Below are 18,608 nucleotides of genomic sequence, written 5' to 3' on the forward strand. Positions count from 1 at the left end.
TTTTTTGTATCTTTATTTTAGATCTTATTATGTGGCAACAGTTAAATTTGGTTTTGTACTTTTTGATGGTTTGCTGATTCTTTATGACTACTTGAACTTTGGAAAGGCCAGACCCTCCCAATGTCCCTATTTTCCAGGGGCAGATCCGGATTTATAGAAGCCATCCTGGTTCCTGATTTGATCCCGGAATGTCCCGCTTTTCCGTAGAACACCCCTATTTTCATAAGAGAAATACTGGAGGGTACGGAGTCATCCAGCCCCTGAGCCATCTGAAGGCAATCCTGTATAGGGAAGTTGTTTTTTTAATGTAAAATGTTTTAAAATAGGTTTTAATCTACCCAGAATAGCGGGGGGCAACCCAGTCAGATAGATGGGGTATTACCGTATTATTATTAAATACGGCGTCCCTATTTTCATTGGAAAAATGTTGGAGGGTATGAAAGGCGGCTTGCAAATAAAACGCTTGACAAATAAATAAAAAATAAATAACGAAGTGAGAATAGAACGAAACAGCCCCGTCCACCACAGATTTACCCTCCTCAGCGAGCAGCGTGCACTGACTACATACATTGCCCAGCATGCGCGAGGTTATCTTCGGGAAAACTGGGCCACGCTCCTGGTGGCCGCGTTGCATGCCGGGCGATGTAGTCGAGAGGAGGCGCCTTCGCTTCCTCGGAGGGAGGGAGGGAGGGAGGGAGGGAGGGAGGGAAGAGAGAGCAGGAATGCGCATGCGAGGAGGAGGAGGAGGAGGCGGGACCTGGAGGCTAGGAAGGCGCGCGCGGCTTGAAAATCGCCTTTACGGTTTCCCGCGCTGCGCAGCCGGAGCTCTTCTTGCTTAATGGACGGAGCCGGCCCGGTCCACTGTCGCTGTCAACGGGCGCTTTCTCCTCCGTGCTGAAGGTACCGGGGCCGGAATAGGCAGGTTCTTAGCAGCGGCGGCCGGAGAGTGGGTCGGCTGTACGTTTCTAAACTCCCCACGAGGGTCGGGTGGGCGAGCCTAATTGGTATCGTTTTCAGAGGGATACCCTGCCAATGGGTCGTGGAGTGAGTGGGTGGGTGGCAGGATCCAATATACTTTCCTTTTCTGAGAAAAGCAAATGCACGATCTTGATCGGGGTCACCATGGAGTATCTTAGCCATGCTCAACCATTTCATCTCTTGGTGGTTTCATACGGATGTTTGGTTTAGTTGTAGAGTGTTGTTTTGTTTTTGTTTCTCAAGGATGGAGGTTGTATTGACTTTGTTTCCTTACTAGTTTCTTGGATTTGACTTAAGAACAATGGGGATCCAAGGTTTGCTCCAATTTATCAAAGAGGCTGCCGAATCTGCTCATGTAAAGAAGTACAAAGGACAAGTAGTTGCTGTGGATACTTACTGCTGGCTCCACAAAGGAGCCTATGCGTGTGCTGAAAAGCTAGCCAAAGGAGAACCCACAGATCAGTAAGTTTGAAGCAATTTGACGGACAGAATGGGTGTTTATGGGTTTTTTTTATTATTACTATATATAGTGTGGCTTTTATGTTTATCTTTTCTGTGAACTGCCCTGAGACCTCCAGGTATAGGGTGGTATATACCTCGCTTTCCCCCCAAATTCCGACCATGAAAAGTTAAAGTATGGCTTAAATTCGCGACCTTACAAAAATGGCTTTTTTACGATATCGCTGCTGAAACAGACATATGGTAAAATGGAAGGGGTGTGAGTGCCTGCAAAATTTTAAGGGAGCAGCTTATATTCGGGCCAATACGGTAATTCAATAAATAAATAATAATATAATAAAATAGGGGAAGTATTTCCCGTAAAGCAGTGTTGCCAAACTTTGTTTGGGTTGAGAACTGTATTCACTCTTGACCGATACTTTTGTGGTTACATGTGGGTGAGGCCCCCACACCCAGGAATGTATGAGACACATAGCACCCCACTCCAGCTGAACCATGCAAATGTTATTGCTCCTTCCCCCGCTTGATATGATGAGATCACTATGACGGTAGGGAGCAATTGGCACCCCCATTCGGGTTGCTGGGCTAGGCAGAATGACTTGTTATTTATTTAAAGCAATTGTTATCCCACTGTTCAGCACAAAAAGGCTCCCACAGTGTAGCTCATAAATATCAGTGATAAGACAGACCAATCTACAGGACACTACAGAAAAGGGAAAGGGAAACTAGGGTTTTCTTGTAGCGAGCAGAAAACATTGCATGGGGAACTGGTCAGGCCCCCAGGCCAGGGGAACTGGTCAGCCCCCCCCCCCCCCGTCCACTTTTCTGTAAGACATACTGTATTTTAATTCACACAAGAGATTAATTGGCTTTGGGTTTTTTTAAAAAAAAAATTATTGACCACACTTTCATATAAAATGGTCAATTTACAACTTTAAATGTCAAACAGATCAGTTAAAGCTGTTTGGCAAAGAATCTCTAATTGGAGAGTTGTGTCTGAATAATACAGTTTTTAGAAGACAGTTTTGACTTGCAGTCTTTTATTTGATGTGTAATGCTCAGTGGAAAAATATATGTGGAAAATACTGCCACTAACAGATCTCGTAATCAATTAGCAACAGTTGACAAGAAAAATAGGAAAGGTACATAACGTGCTATCCAATGCATAAATTAAATTAAAAGGAATAATATTAATTTGTGGTTGCGTTTTAAGTTGCTTATGACTGCTGCAGGCTACTTAAACCCCATTTAATCAATAGAATGTAAACAGCTAGCACTCAGGATTGCAGCTAAAATGAAAGCAGTCTGAAAAATGTGGAAATCTCCACGATCATCTTTGGCCACTGATACCCGTAAGTTCATGCGTAAGATGAAATGATGACTGTTCCTCTTCTACAGTCTGTAATATATGTTTAATATAATTACCATTACTGTTTTTTCAACTAAGTTCACATCATTAATTTCTGTTGGCTAAGTACGGGACTAGGCATGGAATTGTTACATTTTTATCCCAGCTTTCCTCTAAAAAGCTCAAGGCAGTGAACATGGTTCTTCCTCACCCCATCGTACCCTCACAACAATGCGGAAAGAAGCTCTGTGTCGCTCAATGAGCTTCATGGCTGACTGGGGATATGAAACATGTCTCGCAGTTCCTAGTCCAGTGCTCTAGCCATTATGCCACATTAACTCTCCTTGGATGCTGTGGTACCAAGGCATCTTAATCTTGTGGACATTTTGGTATTGCAAAGCTAAGTGTGCATTGGCTCTTTATAATAAAATTTCCCCTTGCAGTTTACTTTTTAGGATTAAGTAAGGTGAACATTTCCTAACCGATATATGGCAACTGTGTTTGTTTCTACAGATATGTAGCTTATTGCATGAAGCTTGCTGATATGCTTCTGTCATTTGGGGTCAAACCCGTTCTAGTATTTGATGGCTGTACCCTGCCTTCCAAAAAGCAAGTTGAAAAGTCACGACGAGAGTAAGTCTTATGCCTCCCCCCCCCCAATTAGAAATTCAAATTGGTGATTTGCAGGATATGTGTGCTTTAAAGACAGTAACTTTCACGTAAAAACAATTCAAATGTTATCGTAATGAGAGCAGAATTTATAAAGCGATGCAGTGTTGAAATCTAAGCAGACTTCTGTAATGCTGCAATGTGGCATATGATCCTGTCGACAATAACGTTAGCTAAATTTGCAGAACTTCTCAGTACTGAACACGACCTACAACCATCTCAATAGCGAACACATTCAGCGTTGACAAAAGTCAACAAATAGACCTTCTACTCCTTTCCTTCTCCCTGAAAAGCTGCTCCAGAAAGTTCCTGAACCTGCTGGAACAGGTATAGCACGAGGCGCTGCTTTTGGAAGTGGAAATTGAACTTAACAAAGTACAGCCATACCTTGGTTTTCAAATTTAATCGACTCCCGGAACAGTTCGAAAACCAAGGTGTGGATTCCAATTGGAAAATGATTTGAAAACTGGAACAATCACTTCTGGTTTTCAATAATTCAGGAGCCCAAACGTTCGAGTTCAAAGGTGTTCGGCTTCCGAGGTTCCACTGTATTTGGGCACAGTCATAGAAATCTTGCACCCTAGTTAAAACAGTGGGATGGTTTTCTAGTAATAGTTTCAGTAGATGAAAGTGCAGTGAAATGCTTATGTTCCATTTCCTCCAATGGGGACCAAGCACATCTAAGGTTTACACAATGTATTTTTTATATATATACTTCTTTTTACATCTGGCTTTCAAGCTCTGATATAGTAGATTCAAACACCGCAGTTCAGGCATTCACAGAACCCTGAGGGCATAAAGTGTAAAGGGAAATGCTCCCACAGTTCTGATCTTCCCATGCCTGGGGGTGGGGGAGGCTTTTAAGCCAGCCTTAGATCAGGAACCCTAAAAACACAGGGTTCCTGATCATCTAATCACAGCGGCATCGAGTGTCTAGGTTGTGTGTGTCCCCCTTCAAGGCACTGCCCTCATGCTTTCTTTGAAATGCTCAAATAGAGTTTAAGCACGTCTCCCATGTGTCTTGCAATGCCAGAGCTGTCCACCTGTTCCGTTATGGTTGTGTGACACTGAGACGACGGGTTTCTTTTTGTTCTCTTGAAGAAAACGGCAAGCAAACCTCCTGAAAGGGAAGCAGCTGCTTCGTGAAGGGAAATTATCAGAAGCCAGAGAATGCTTTGCACGTAGCATTAATGTTACGCACGCTATGGCCTGTGAAGTGATTAAAGTAAGTAGCCTTTTAGCTGGTAGGTTGTTGCTGCTTTCCCATTTTATATTTTTTAGCAGAATAACTGCATTTCTTATAACCCTGATGTTTGCATAATACAGGCTTTGCAGAAGGTTTAGTAACTCAAAGTTTGCAGTGTTTGTTTATTCAACAATTTGCTGTAGTTAGTATCTGAGTAATAGGAGATATGTATTTATATATATTTTATATACAAAATAGGAGAAAGAGATACTTCTCCTGTTTCTCATTGAAGGAGCAAACCTGTGTCAGGGCTGCACCGTTTGACTGCAGATGAGGGCTCATAATAACTGAATTGTTCCCCGTACTCTTACCCCCCACCCCCACCCCAAAAAGTTGTATCAGTTAAAGTAGCCTGGAGTCCTTCATTGTGATACATCTCTTTTTCTTTGGGGGCAGGAATTATATTTGTATTGAGAAGCATTCATGTTATATAACCCCACAGCTGCAATCTAAAGTGTCCAGAAACTGTTTACCAACTCAGTGATTAATGAGCCTAAATGCAGTTCTTTCTATGGAAACTTATACCATGCAAAAATCCTAATTTCTGCAACTAGAACTTCAGATGGTCAGGAGATGCAACTAGGACCATGCAGGGAAGAACTAGGGACTTGACCAGGGGTAGGCAACCTAAGGCCCGGGGGCAGGATGCGGCCCAATTGCCTTCTCAATCCGGCCCGCAGGCAGTCCGGGGATCAGCGTGTTTTTACATGAGTAGAAAGTGTCCCTTTATTTAAAATGTATCTCCGGGTTATTTGTGGGGCATAGGAATTCGTTCATTTTCCCCCCTTCAAAATATGGTCCGGCCCACCACATGGGCTGAGGGACGGTGGACTGGCCCACAGCTGAAAAAGGTTGCTGACCCCTGGACTAGACCAATTGGGGAGGGAGTGTCACTTCTGAAGCACTAGAATGGGGGCTTGAATTGTTTTTTTTTTTTTTTTTTTTTGCTCTTGCAGGCTGCCCGAGCCCGGGGAATAGATTGCATTGTTGCTCCATACGAAGCGGATGCTCAGCTCGCCTACCTTAACAAGACTGGCTTAGTCGAAGCTATAATTACAGAGGATTCTGATCTTCTTGCTTTTGGATGTAAAAAGGTAGGAAAGGTCTAGTAATTCATTTCTAAAAAGGACAGCACCAGGGCTCAGCTACACAAGGAAACCCAGCCCTCTAATCCTATATGGCCCAGGGCAGGCGTTTTTCTGTGAGTGTGCAGTGAGGCATGAAGCTCCTGCTTAAAAACCCTCCTCAGCCATGAATTTGCATGGGGACCTTAGGTCAGTATCTCTCAGTGTTGGCCTCACCTTACTCCATCTGGAATATACAGAGAATAATATTGGTCTCCTGAGAGGCCCTGATTGCTGAGAATAATGTAAGTCAAGATCTTTGTACATTCCAAAAATGGCATATAAATGCTAAATATTACTGATGTTAGGCAGACTGTTGACTGCTGGGCAGAATTTGATAATGTCTGTATGGGGGAATGGGATTGCTGGGTTTGCAAATGTCATAGAGACGCAACATATGTATGTGTAATAGAAAATTAAAGCTGTATTGCTTATTGATGAAAAATTGTGGTGTAAAATATACTGTACAAGTTTATATGCTGATGATTGGGAAAGAATTCTGTGTTTGGCTACCATTTGTAGAAATGGAACAAAAATACAATGACTCGTCTGTTATTTTGTTTTAAGGTCTTTCTGAAAATTGACAAGTGTGGAAATGGCTTAGAAATTGACCAGACTCGGCTTGGAATGTGCAAACAACTTGGTGATGTGTTCACAGAAGAGAAATTTCGTTACATGTGTATTCTGTCTGGTTGTGACTACCTTCCGTCTCTTCATGGTATTGGATTAGGCAAGGCTTGCAGGCTTATAAAAATGGCCAATAACCCTGATATTATAAAGGTAATGTTTATTGGCTCTTGAGTTAATTTTATGTTTTCCAAAAGCTCCACTGATAGTGACGCCAACTCTGGAGATGAGGAATTCGGGGGGAAAGTACTTGATTGAGTTATTATGTAGATACTTGTCAAAAGAAATTTGTTCTGCTGTTCACGTAAATTGGGAAAAACAGTTAAGCAACAATATGTATTGTGGACTCTTGTATGTTGCGTGTTGACTAAAGCTTAACTCTTCCTTGTTACATTTACATATAGGATATTTCCAAATGAGTCCATTTGGCTGAGATACAAATACATTTTTTTGTTTTAATAATTGTAAATGAGCCAAGATTCGAAGCAGCCCTAGACTGTAACTATATACAAGCTTTATCATTATTAAATGATTTATCAACATTTTCATACTGGCAAATGTAAAGGGCCACAGTCCAAACTCTTGTTTCAGAAATCATGCCTACTCCTCAGCTTTCCAGGATGATTTTTTGTTTGTTTGCTGTAGTATTTGAAGAGAGGGAGAATAAAGACAGAAAATAACATTTGGTCCAAATTTCCAGTGTACGTCACTTACTCTGAAAAGATACTTGGGACTTTGGGGAAATATCAGATCTGTTTTTTAAAAAAGGAAGTTTGACAAAGGTCTTAAAACATTGCCTGTTTGCCCCATGCCTCTTTTCAAGAATCATTTCAGCTTTGGAGTACATACTAGCCCGGGCATCCCCAAACTTCGGCCCTCCAGATGTTTTGGACTACAATTCCCATCTTCCCCAACCACTGGTCCTGTTAGCTAGGGATCATGGGAGTTGTAGGCCAAAACATCTGGAGGGCCGCAGTTTGGGGATGCCTGTACTAGGCAATGCTTTTAGAATGACAAAACAATGAGCATATCTCCTAATTCCATGAATGGAACAGGGGTTTTGATCTTCCTTTTCCTGTTGCAACCGATGAAAATCTGCTCTCGGAGTTTGGGGGAACCTTGGAAATGGTGTGAGGGTTGGCATAGGGAAGGATGTGTTGGTGGACATTGTCCTCCATTGTGCCTGTTGTCTCACAAGTATGCTGTGCATCGCATAACATGCCCTTTTCTCTTCCAGGTCATTGGGAAAATGGGGCAGTATTTGAAGATGAATATTTTGGTACCAGAAGAATACATAGAAGGATTTACTCGTGCTAATAATACTTTCCTCTATCAGTTGGTTTTTGACCCAGTCAGGAGACAGCTTGTTCCTCTGAATGCTTACGAAGATGGTGTTGATCCAGAAACACTGCTTTATGCAGGAAAGTATCCTTTATCAAATAATTTTTTAAAAAAGTCTTTATAGTCTCTTCCTTTTCATGGGGTCTCTGGGATGCCAGGCAAAGTTAAGCACTTCTGAGGCTGTGGTCCTGTGCATACTTACTTGGAAGTAAGCCCTACAAAGCTTGAGGCCTTTCGCTGCAGGGTTAAACATGCCTAGAATATGGGTATAAGTACCAACAATATCAGAGTTAAGATCATGCATAGAAATCTGTGGAACTTATAAACTCCTTAAATTTGACTTACTGGTGCTTGTTCTTGCTCCATTTGGGAAAAAAATGGGTGCCTTTAAGTATGTTTAAAATATTCAGGAATGTAATGTAGACCTTCCTTCTCATTGTTCAAGTCAATTTTGCAAGGAAAACTAGCTGTTTAATGGCTTTCTAACATTGAATAAAGTTGGGTATAAGTGAACTATCAAGTGGGCCATCTGATCTCTTGCTTAAATTTAGAAATTCATACTAGTGGTTATTCATCCATCCAATAGTTGTTAAAATTTCGGTTAAAAGGTCCTAAACTACCATATTTTTAAGAAGGCTTTCTAAGCTGTTTAGCACCTCCACCACCCATTATAAAAATGGTGGCTGTCTTAAAATCTTCAATTATCATGGACTCTTTCACTATAAAACAGAACATAACTGTTGTTTCTAAACCAGTTCATTTCATAGATTCAGTTTAGCACATCCTCTTTTTGGGAGAATGCTAAACTTGTATAAACGGTAATGCTGCTTCAAATACCTCAGGCGACAACAAAACTATTGCCTACTAGAATGACAGCTCCCACTCTTAGCGCAGAGTCTTCCAGGGATAAAGTTAAGAAGGGCTGATCCTGATGTAAAGCTTTAATATCTTGGCTAAGCTGTTGTGCAAAGTGGTTAGGAGGCATTCATCCATTCAAAGACGAAGATGTAGAATTTACTTTTGATTATATAGAGGCTAAATCTCTTTATAAAATGCCACTTTCAAGAGAAAAATCATCAATAGAAGAACTGCATTTGCCCCTTAATTTGGCTAACTTAGGCACATCGGTGATAGTGCTGCTTTTCAAATTGCACTTGGAAATAAGGACATCAATACAATGGAGCAAATAGATGACTACGACCCTGATGCTCCACAGGTAATGTTTTACTTCTAAATGCAGGGGCCAAATCACCTGTAGAGACTGTGCGGAATGTGAAGTTGCATGTTGGCCTATGGTTGCACGCTCAAAGGACTGCTGCCTGGATGACCCAAAGCAGACCTAATACATCAACACTTCCTCCTCTTCCCATGGGAATAATAAGATGTGTACAAGGTAACAGGAGCAGCAGTGTTGCTTTCTAACCACTTGTTGGCTTGATTATGTCCTTGGATTGTTCCTCCCACACTGGCCAATGGCCAGCAGTAGAATGGTGGAACTGAATTGAAGAACGATCAGATTATTTGCATCATTTTTATAGTCTCAAGAGAAACAGGCGGCAGTCGTTCTTTCCTCTATTGTACATCATCTTCTTGTTTCCTTTTCCTCTAGTCTGTACAGCCCAGAAGTCGTGGCTGGGACGACAAATATGCCAAAGAGCAGCCACCCAATTTAAAGAGCATTTGGAGCAGAGACTACACACCTGGTTCCACTGCCAAGATTACAGCAAATTCAGCATCAATGTTGGAGAAACCCACAACCAGAGGCCTGGAGCGGCTAGTTAACATGAAAGGGATGAAGCTTCCCAGCAAAGCACTATTGGCAAAAAGACCAAGGCATGGTATGATAGCTAAATCTCTAAAGAGATTGTTTGTGAGAAAGAAAATGTTCCTCTTACTCTAAAATGTTCTCGAAGGCTTAAGACTTGAAAGCTTTCCCCTCATAACATATTTATTTTGTTTATCCCTTTCTATAAACACTTTGAAGGAATGGGATTCTGTAGCATAGAGAATCCAATCAGTTTAACAATAGTTGGTATATATTTATAATATCCCATTTTTGCACAGCAATCCAATTTTCTGCTGCTGCTGCTGCTGCTGCTGCAAATTAATGTATTAATGTAATATTTGGTGACTTGGCATTTGTTTCTTCTACACTGAAAGGGAATCAAATTAAGATCAATATATCTACATTTCTTAATGGGTTTTTTCAGTTTTGAAAACTTTTTTTAAAAAAATATTCCTTACAGTCTTTTTCCGTTGTGACCCAATTACAATGTGTATTTTTCATATATATATATATTTAGAAGAGCTGTCGGAAGGTGACCTGCTAAGCCAGTATTTTTCAAACACCAAAAAACCTAAGATGGAAAGCAGTGAAGATGGTGAGCACCCTGGGTGTGTATCTGTGATTGCTGCTTCAGAGGACTCCTGCAGAGACAAAGAAAGTTCAAACTCCCATCCTAGGCTTAGAAATAAATTTGCCTTCATCTTGCGGAAGAAGAATGAAGAGAGTGATGCAGTTGTTGTTGTTCCAGGGACTAGAAGCAGGTATGCTTTCTTCAAGTTCAGTATGCAAAAAGTTACACTCTTGGGGAATTTGACTCTGCAGTTTCCCTTCGTTACAAAAAGTAGAAGTGGCATACTCAAAAGCAAAATGTAATATATCGTATAATATATTCAGCACACTAGGCTACCTTCCAAAAGACCCTAGGGGACACGTCAGAGAAAGTGACACAATAAATCTAATTTTGTTCCTTTGAAAAGCTCTCCATGTGTAAATAAGCAGTTACCTTTACATGCTCATAAATTAGAACATGTACTAGAATTTGGATTGATTTGCCTCTTCATATATTTTCCCCCGAAGGGAAGCTCAACAAGGGCAGGATGAATCATAATCTGGTCGGAGCAGACTCCAGACCAGCTTTACATATAAAATCCTCTTTTTAAAAATTCACTTAGGAGTTAACAACACACAAATGTGACGTAAATTGCCTGAGGAGCAATATTAAACTGGCACCTGAAAGTGAAAGTCAAAATTAACAGTGTGCAGAAGCTTTCATTTGATGGCCTCTTGAGACCCTTCCCAACTCAAATTAGTCAAAACACTCTGTAATATCTACTGGGGAGGAGGGTGTGTCAGTAAGAGGTTTGCAGGTCAGGTGAAGGGTGGATTTCTACATCTTTGCATCACCAAAGTCCCCAGTGATTTTATATTCTCATTCTGTACGTCCCACTCTCCCCATACAAAGCAAAGTGGTCATTTATTGAACATGAAAGTTTGCTCTTGGGAAGTACTGTACAGTACGTGGAAAATGATTCCTTGGTATGCATGCCTACATACAAAAATAAATAAATCAGCACATTCTAGATAAGTGTAAATCATCTGGAGAAGACATGGGAACCTCCTGGTGTTTTCAGCAAAAAACAACTTTTCTTTTAAGGTTGAGAGAGTGATTGGAGATTACTCAGCTTGCCTTTTCCCACAGCAGAGTGTTACTGCTCTCCTCAAATAGTTCTCCATATTTTACCCTCTCCTACCATTTCAAGAACTAGAGCACATTTCTGGAAGACTCTGAAGATTTCACCTAACCCAGAAACAACAAACATTCCCTGAAGTCTGCCACTTGATTATGAAAATGTGTTTTTCCTCTTCCAACAATGCCAGCAGCAACTACAAAATTACCCAGGGCTTCCGTAGTGCAAGGTGTGTGCATCAGGTCCTTGGTTTGGTTAGTCATTAAAATACTGGTATGCCATTATATATTACATTGGGACGCAGGTGGCGCTGTGAGTTAAACCGCAGAGCCTAGAGCTTGCCAATCAGAAGGTTGGTGGTTCGAATCCCTGCGACGGGGTGAGCTCCTGTTGCTTGGTCCCAGCTCCTGCCAACCTAGCAGTTTGAAAGCACGTCAAAGTGCAAGTAGATAAATAGGTACCGCTACAGCGGGAAGGTAAATGGCATTTCCCTGCGCTGCTCTGGTTCGCCAGAAGCGGCTTAGTCATGTTGGCCATATGACCTGGAAGCTGTACGCCGGCTCCCTCAGCCAATAATGCGAGGTGAGCGCCGCAACCCCAGAGTCGGTCACGACTGGACCTAATGGTCAGGGGTCCCTTTACCTTTTTATATATTACATTACATTACATCATTAGTGTGATTTACAGCAATAAAACCTTAAAAACAAACTTCCCATTTGCATTTCCTCCTTTTGCACTTCCTAAAGTAACAGTGGCCATTGGTTACATGTACATAGAATAGTGTATCCTTAGAACATAGTCCGACAGTTGTGTATTTAATTATATGAACAAAAAGTAAGAATAATGAGAGGAAATGAACTTGGCATCACAAAATGCCTGCTTGTTTTCAAGTTGCTACTGAATGGATGATGAGCCTCCCAGCACACTCATCTGCAGGAAAAAAAAAATGTCACGCCAGTGCTTTGTGGTGTATAATATACTGCCATGTTCAGTTTCTGGAGCAGGGTATTAGTCACTGCTCTGGGATTATACCGGTGGATTGTGCAACGAGGCTAGAAAGCAATCTCTGGCTTTCTGACTATGACACCTGTGGTCTCCTATACTGTGTTCAGTGATGCCTCTAATACCTCCACTACAAGCCCATTCTCTTATGCTCGTACAAAGGAGGTTTTAGTTATGCTGGCACTATTAGGTGGAGAGTCTTAATCGTCCATCAGTGTTGGTCTTCTGCCAGCTGAAGAAACACCTGTTTAGGCAAGCATTCTCCCCCCCCCACCCGAACATGTGATTTTATTGTTTTTACTGTTTTAATTATCACATTTATTTTATTTTTAATTAAGGATGCTTTAATGTTTTGTGTGCTTGAATCATGTGTTGACTTTATAGGAGCCATTTTGGCATATGAGTGGTATATAAATGAGTAAATAATAATAATTACTGCTGCTACATTTTGCAACACAATCAGTTGAGTACCTAGCCTCTCAAGAGCTGTGAGAAGCGTAGGCCTATCTGTTTGGTATAATTTATTAATGTCCAAGTTCTTCCTTGTTTTACTTATCAAGTGTCCATAATAACAAACGAATAATATCATTGACACCTCAACCTAGTCTCTTCTTTTTGGTGAATTTGTGCTGTTTTAAATTGCATAGATTCCTTCATGCTTGCAGCCCTTTCGCTTTATCCCTCCTTCCCATTTATTACCTCTATTCTTCCAATGTATGTTAGGTTCTTCTGCAAAGTGATGGATCAGCCTGACAATATATCAAAGGGGGAAATCCATGAATCACCCCAGGGCAGTGAAGTGAATTCTCAGATTGCGGAAGCAGGAAATACAGTAACAGAGGATCTTGGTCCTTCCTCTTCAGAGAGTGGGGAAACTAGAACAACTGCCTTGCTGTCACCCAGGACAACGCAGACAAGCTGTTTCAACTGGACTAGAAGCTTTGCAGATAGACCTGGGACACCCAGTCCATTGCAAAGTATAGCATTGTTACAGCAGTTTCGCAGACGCACACCCAGCAAAGTCACACCCCAGAGTTGTGAGGTGTCTGGATCACAAACACTAAACACCACAGGAAGTAAAGAGTCGGATGAAGAGTCTCCCCCTGTAAAAGAACTGCAGTGTTCATCAGAACAGGAGCTTGACAGAGTGTCGCAAAATAGCCTGGGCACTTCAGAATATTCACGGGTGACCAAGAAAAATGCTCCTTCTGGCAGAGTAAGATCATTTCCCTGTGCTTCAGTTAAGCAGTTAATTAAATTGCCACTTGCATCTCAAGGGAATAGATAACAGCTCTTACTTATTACAATACATCTAGCTCTCCACTGTAAAATGACTTATGGCGAAACTCTTGGTCCCCCTGCCAGTCTGTCTGGCTGTTGTTATCACCCAGCGTGCCTAACCCTATGCACCCCACCCCCATGTGGTTGGATTTCTACTTTCATCAACCACAGCCAATGGGGCCACTAATAAGGATAATGGGGATTGTAGCCCAGCAGCATTTGGTGGGCCAAAGTTTAGCTCTGCTGTAAACCAAAATACTGATGTCACTTTACTAAGGAAGACAAGAGCAACTTAGATTTATTATTTTCTCTTTGCCATTGGGACATATCTTCAGTCACTTCACTCTTAAAAACAGGCATGAAATTCTCTGTTTAGATTATATATAAACCAGCGTTAAATTATATATAAATTAACACTTGCCTTTTTCTCTTATTTTGTACCATAGGAACCTGACTGCAGTCCAGAACCAGAATGTAATATGAATTCCCGAATATTTCAGTTCTGTGACTCATTGTGTACTGAAAATAAGGATATGGAGTTCAATAGCAAGGTATGTCTTTTTTCCCTCTTTAGTTTTCTTATGTTCGATTTTTCTGTTCTTTTCTTTTTTGGTATGTAAATACATACCTGTACATTGAAATGCAGCAGGAGCACAGCGGAAGAGATTGAGCACCACCCCCTGCCCCCCACCCCCAAATCTCTGCTGGCTGCTTTAAGATGTTGGAGATCATCTCATCCAAGCTCTAAGAAATCTGATTGTCATATCTGGTGCTTGGCACTTTTGAGGAACTATCTGCTGGCTATATTATTTATTAATGCCTTGGAATGTTTTATCCTATCTGGTTTATATATTTTAAAATAAACAGTATCAAATTTGTAGGTGTGTAAATTATTGCTGTTGCCCTTTTTCATAATAACTTTCTAATTGTTAGGTTTTATTATACTAATTGTTTGGATTGCCAGGTTACGTCTTGAAATGAATAGTTATTAGGCTATGTGTTGTAATGATGCACTGATATGTATTTTGCTGTTGTGTTGTGAACCACTTTGGGCATATTTCTGCGGGGAAAGTGGCATTCAAATACTGTAGAAATAATGAGTCTTATGGGTAAGACCTGTATTGTAAATTTTTAGGACATCTTCTGACATTTATTTTATTTGCACATATTTCCTATTGCGGCTGTTACAGATCAGAGACTATCCCTGCTCTTATTTCTTTTTACACCCTGTGATGTAAATCAGGCTAAGAGTTTACTCAAGGATGCTGATGCTGTTTGGATTGTCAGATTATGCCTTGAAACGAATAGTTATTAGACTATTTGTTGTAATGATGCATTGATGTGTAATTTTTGCCCACACATTTGAATAAGCCACTATGGTTTGCTGTCACCAAAATTAAGATGAACAAGAATGAAACTGATTTTCAGATCCTGGGTTATTCACTAACCTGAGAGTTGGTGCAGTATAGTAGTTAGGAGACTGAGCTGGGAATTGGGAAGTCCCTGATTCAAATCTAGCCTCTGTCATGATTTCACTGGGGGGGGCCTTAGACAAGCCACTCTGACTCAGCCTTGTAAGGTAAGTCACCGACATCATCCCTCCCCGCTGTCAAATCTGCATTATTGCGGGGGAGGGGGATAATAATATCAACTTACCTTACAAGGTTGCTGTAAGGATTGCAACTAAATAATGCATGTGAAGTCATTTGAACACTTAATGTGTTAATTAATATTATTCTCTTGTGCATGGAGGAGGAAGGGGTGGGGAACACTAGTCTGAGCCTTGCCACAGCTCATTTCCTGTAATCTAAACCCTGGCTGAGCTGTAGGATTCTCCAGTTTCTCTAGTACATTTCTCTTTCTTTTGGGAAGACAATACAGGCTGTGGATTCCCTGGTTAATGATAGGCTTGAGCGGAGAACAAATTCTGCAGTGGTTCTTTGTGGTGCAGATGGAATTTCATCACTGGCAATGATGCCAAAAATCTCTGAGAAACACCCTTCATAATAAAGAAGGCATGGGAAAAGATTGTGCTGGTTGATCTAAACATCTCTGGATTTTTTGTGTAATTGATTGCTTAAAGGAGGGGCTTCTGTACAGGTGTAAGGAGCATCCTCAATGACTAGCAGGTTTTGTTTTTGTTTTATTTAAACAACTTCAACTAAAACATGTTACTAAGACTCTAAATAGCATTCTGTATTCTTCAGAATTATGGTGACCTCTTGTGGTTAGTGACTTCACTGTGGGGACGGATTCCTTTTCCTAAAAGTGCGTGCACAGACATACTTGCACAAAATGCTTTCTTAGAATCGTGGGGTACTGTCTCTTTTAATTAGTTTTTTTTATGTTGCGTACCACTGCTTGTAAGCAGCCCTGATATCCCTGAGATTTTAGTACAAATGCTGCTCTAGCAGATTAGAAATAGTAGAAGCTTTAAGGGACAACTGTGTTTGCAGTCCATAGATTTCCTAAGCCTGTTTACCTGAGTATCTTCCTCCAGGATGAATCGACTCTTGCCCATGCCTTAAGATCAATGCCAAAAGCCATGTTCTCTGTCCCCTTGTTATGGAAGATGTGGTACAGGAAGCTGAGCCCTTTGATGGGGGTACCAAAACTGGAATGTCTTCCCTATGGCAATCCACCAGGTCCCCTCTCTTCTCTGCTGCTTAGCAAACTTTATGACAGTTGTTTTGGCATTTCAAAAGTCATTTACAGGTTCTGTGTGATTCCCGCATGCAGAGTCGCAAGCCAATCGGTCATGTGTAAATTTATATACACATAAATATAGAGACACATATTTAACTGCACACAGAGAGAGCTATTTACCAAGTTTTTGTTGGTAAAGAGATCATTTGGGAGGAAGGGATCAGAATATAATGAAGCTCTAGATTGAGTTTTTGAATGAATTGCACTTGTTGGTGGTGCAATGTGATCATTTTACTGACAAATCATAAGGACTTTAATGGAACAGCAGCTGATATTTCTCTCTGTCTCCAGGTTCCTGGATTACTTAAAGCCAGTTCTGCAAAATCCCACGCTGTGACAGAACCCAAGAGATTGCTGCCTGCCAGAGTTAGTGGTCTGAGCAAGAAAACAGCCAGTGCAAAGAAGAAAAAACATCACAATGCTGAAAATAAGGCAGGGTTGCAGGTGACAATTAATGAACTGTGGAGGACCTTCCAGTTTAAAAGGTGAATGTTTTTCCTATATCTCAATACGACAGTTTCCTTCTACTAAATCTTCATAAACTTTATTTAAATATTGCATACCGATGAAGATGATATACGGCCACTAAGCACTTGGTTAGCTTTTGTAAACTGCTTTGTAATAAGATCTCAATCAAGTATTATATGAAAGTTGTGTAATAAATAATTTAAAAGTGTCTTTCGGGCAAAATATTAGCCGTTGCAGCTCTTGAAGTAGGCATGTTGGCATCACCAGACCGCTGAGATTCATAAAGACTACCTAGGCTAGTTCAGGCTGCCCAGAGTGGCTGGGTAGTGTATAAGTAATAAAATTAGTGTTAGTATTAGCTGAAGGAGGAAGATTTAACAAGAATGTTATCAAATATCAAATAGGCCTCATTCTCATTCCTCTTTGCCTAAGTCAAGGAGTAGATCTTTGAGGTTTTCCTCCTACTTAGCATATTATTCTAGTTGGGTAGAAATAAACATTTCCTAGGAAGCAGACTTTGATCTTCTCTGGTTGTAGAATATGTCTCATAAATAATTTTTAAGCCAAGTATAAAAAAAATTAATGGACATTTGGAAGATTTTAAATCACTTGCAGCTCCTGTCAGAATGTCCTATCAGAGGCTCACAGTGCAATAAATACACTTTGAACTAAATAAATAGGTACTGTCTCTAAGCAATGTTAGTTAGTTCTTCTGGGCACTAACAGTTTGCTTTCATTTTGCAGGGATTCTGAAAGGCTACCGTCCTGTAGAAAACCAGAGCCACTGTCTCCAATCAAAGATAACAAAGATAACATCCAGCTCACTCCAGAGACAGACGATGACACTTTAAATAAACTTGAATTCAGTCATGTACAGCGGAAAATCTTTAAATGAACTGATCTTGCAGATCTGAGCAAAACTATAGCCATTGACCAATGTAATGTCCAGGCAAATTTGCTTCTGGACACACAAATCAAAATTAACATTTGTATATATTTGGATGTGAGCTGTATATTTTAGTCTTATCAGAGATCTTGTCTGCTTCTGTTTTGAAAGAAGTAAAATGAACTACAGTGTTTATATTTGCTTTAATGAAATAAATTTGGCTGCAAATCTATTGCTGGACAAGATTTATCTATCCAGTATAAATATAAAAGCCAAATGCTATTAGAGAACAAGCTCAAAAAGAAAGTGAGCTGGGGGGGGCTACAAAAGTTGTGGTTATTGGTTATTTGGTAAATATACCACTTCTAGATGGCCCAGGAAAGAGGGGGAAAGCTTAAGAAAAAGTGTAAAAGATTTGTTGTGTCCTAAGGTTAACAGAAATTGTAGATCACAATAATTTATCTGAAAGCCCATCTTGATCCAGAGGGCCACATACAGCAGTAGGGCTTTTGAACGTTGACCCCCCCCCCTGTCTCTTTTGTTCAGAAGCACACCCCCAGGTTGCTAAAGAATCCTCTGCTATAAAACATGCTTGCTTGCAGAAGCAGCTTCTTGAGCCGTATGGAGAGATGCAACCCGTGGTTGGAGGCTGGTCCATCAACCTTAGTCTTCTGCCCTTAACTGGTTCCTTCATCCGCCTTTCAGGGGGGTGGCATTGCCCGTCTGCTAACCTTCTCAGCCTCCTTTGGTATCCATGGGTATGCTTCAGTACAACTAATGTTGGAAACACTTGTTTTTTATAATATATTTTATGAAGGGGGTGGGGGTCCTCTAGCCTGTGGGCAAAAAACAGCCGTCCAGGCCATTCTTTTTGGCACTCAGGACCCTCCCCGGGCAAAGCAACTCGCCAGCCATGCCCAACAGCCTTCTCAACTGCATTTGCCTGGTTAGGCTGTTTCCTTGAACCCTGATTGTACTTCTTGCTTAACTGGGTGGAAA

General features: G+C 41.0%; 1 protein-coding gene across 1 annotated transcript; it reads left to right on the forward strand.

Annotated features, from left to right (window-relative positions):
• The first annotated feature begins 734 nt into the window (after positions 1–734).
• Positions 735–17,841, forward strand: EXO1 (exonuclease 1). Its single transcript, XM_035110557.3, has 14 exons — positions 735–900; positions 1,256–1,440; positions 3,299–3,418; positions 4,556–4,679; positions 5,657–5,794; positions 6,392–6,604; positions 7,689–7,876; positions 8,912–9,008; positions 9,402–9,630; positions 10,096–10,339; positions 12,992–13,484; positions 13,996–14,100; positions 16,547–16,740; positions 17,468–17,841. Exons 2-14 carry the CDS (start codon positions 1,280–1,282, stop codon positions 17,616–17,618), a joined length of 2,457 nt encoding a protein of 818 aa, XP_034966448.2. The 5' UTR covers positions 735–900; positions 1,256–1,279; the 3' UTR covers positions 17,619–17,841.
• The last annotated feature ends 767 nt before the right edge of the window (positions 17,842–18,608 follow it).

Source organism: Zootoca vivipara, chromosome 3 (genome assembly GCF_965207765.1).
Source record: "Zootoca vivipara chromosome 3, rZooViv2.hap1.1, whole genome shotgun sequence".
Lineage (NCBI taxonomy): Eukaryota > Metazoa > Chordata > Lepidosauria > Squamata > Lacertidae > Zootoca > Zootoca vivipara.

Bases quoted from the DNA above. Each gene is read 5' to 3' on its own strand.
- EXO1 (XM_035110557.3), top strand. From the start codon at position 1,280: ATGGGGATCCAAGGTTTGCTCCAATTTATCAAAGAGGCTGCCGAATCT. The intron at 9,631-10,095 runs GTATGATAGCTA...ATATATATTTAG, and splicing joins GGCAAAAAGACCAAGGCATG to AAGAGCTGTCGGAAGGTGAC. The intron at 16,741-17,467 runs GTGAATGTTTTT...TTCATTTTGCAG, and splicing joins AGGACCTTCCAGTTTAAAAG to GGATTCTGAAAGGCTACCGT.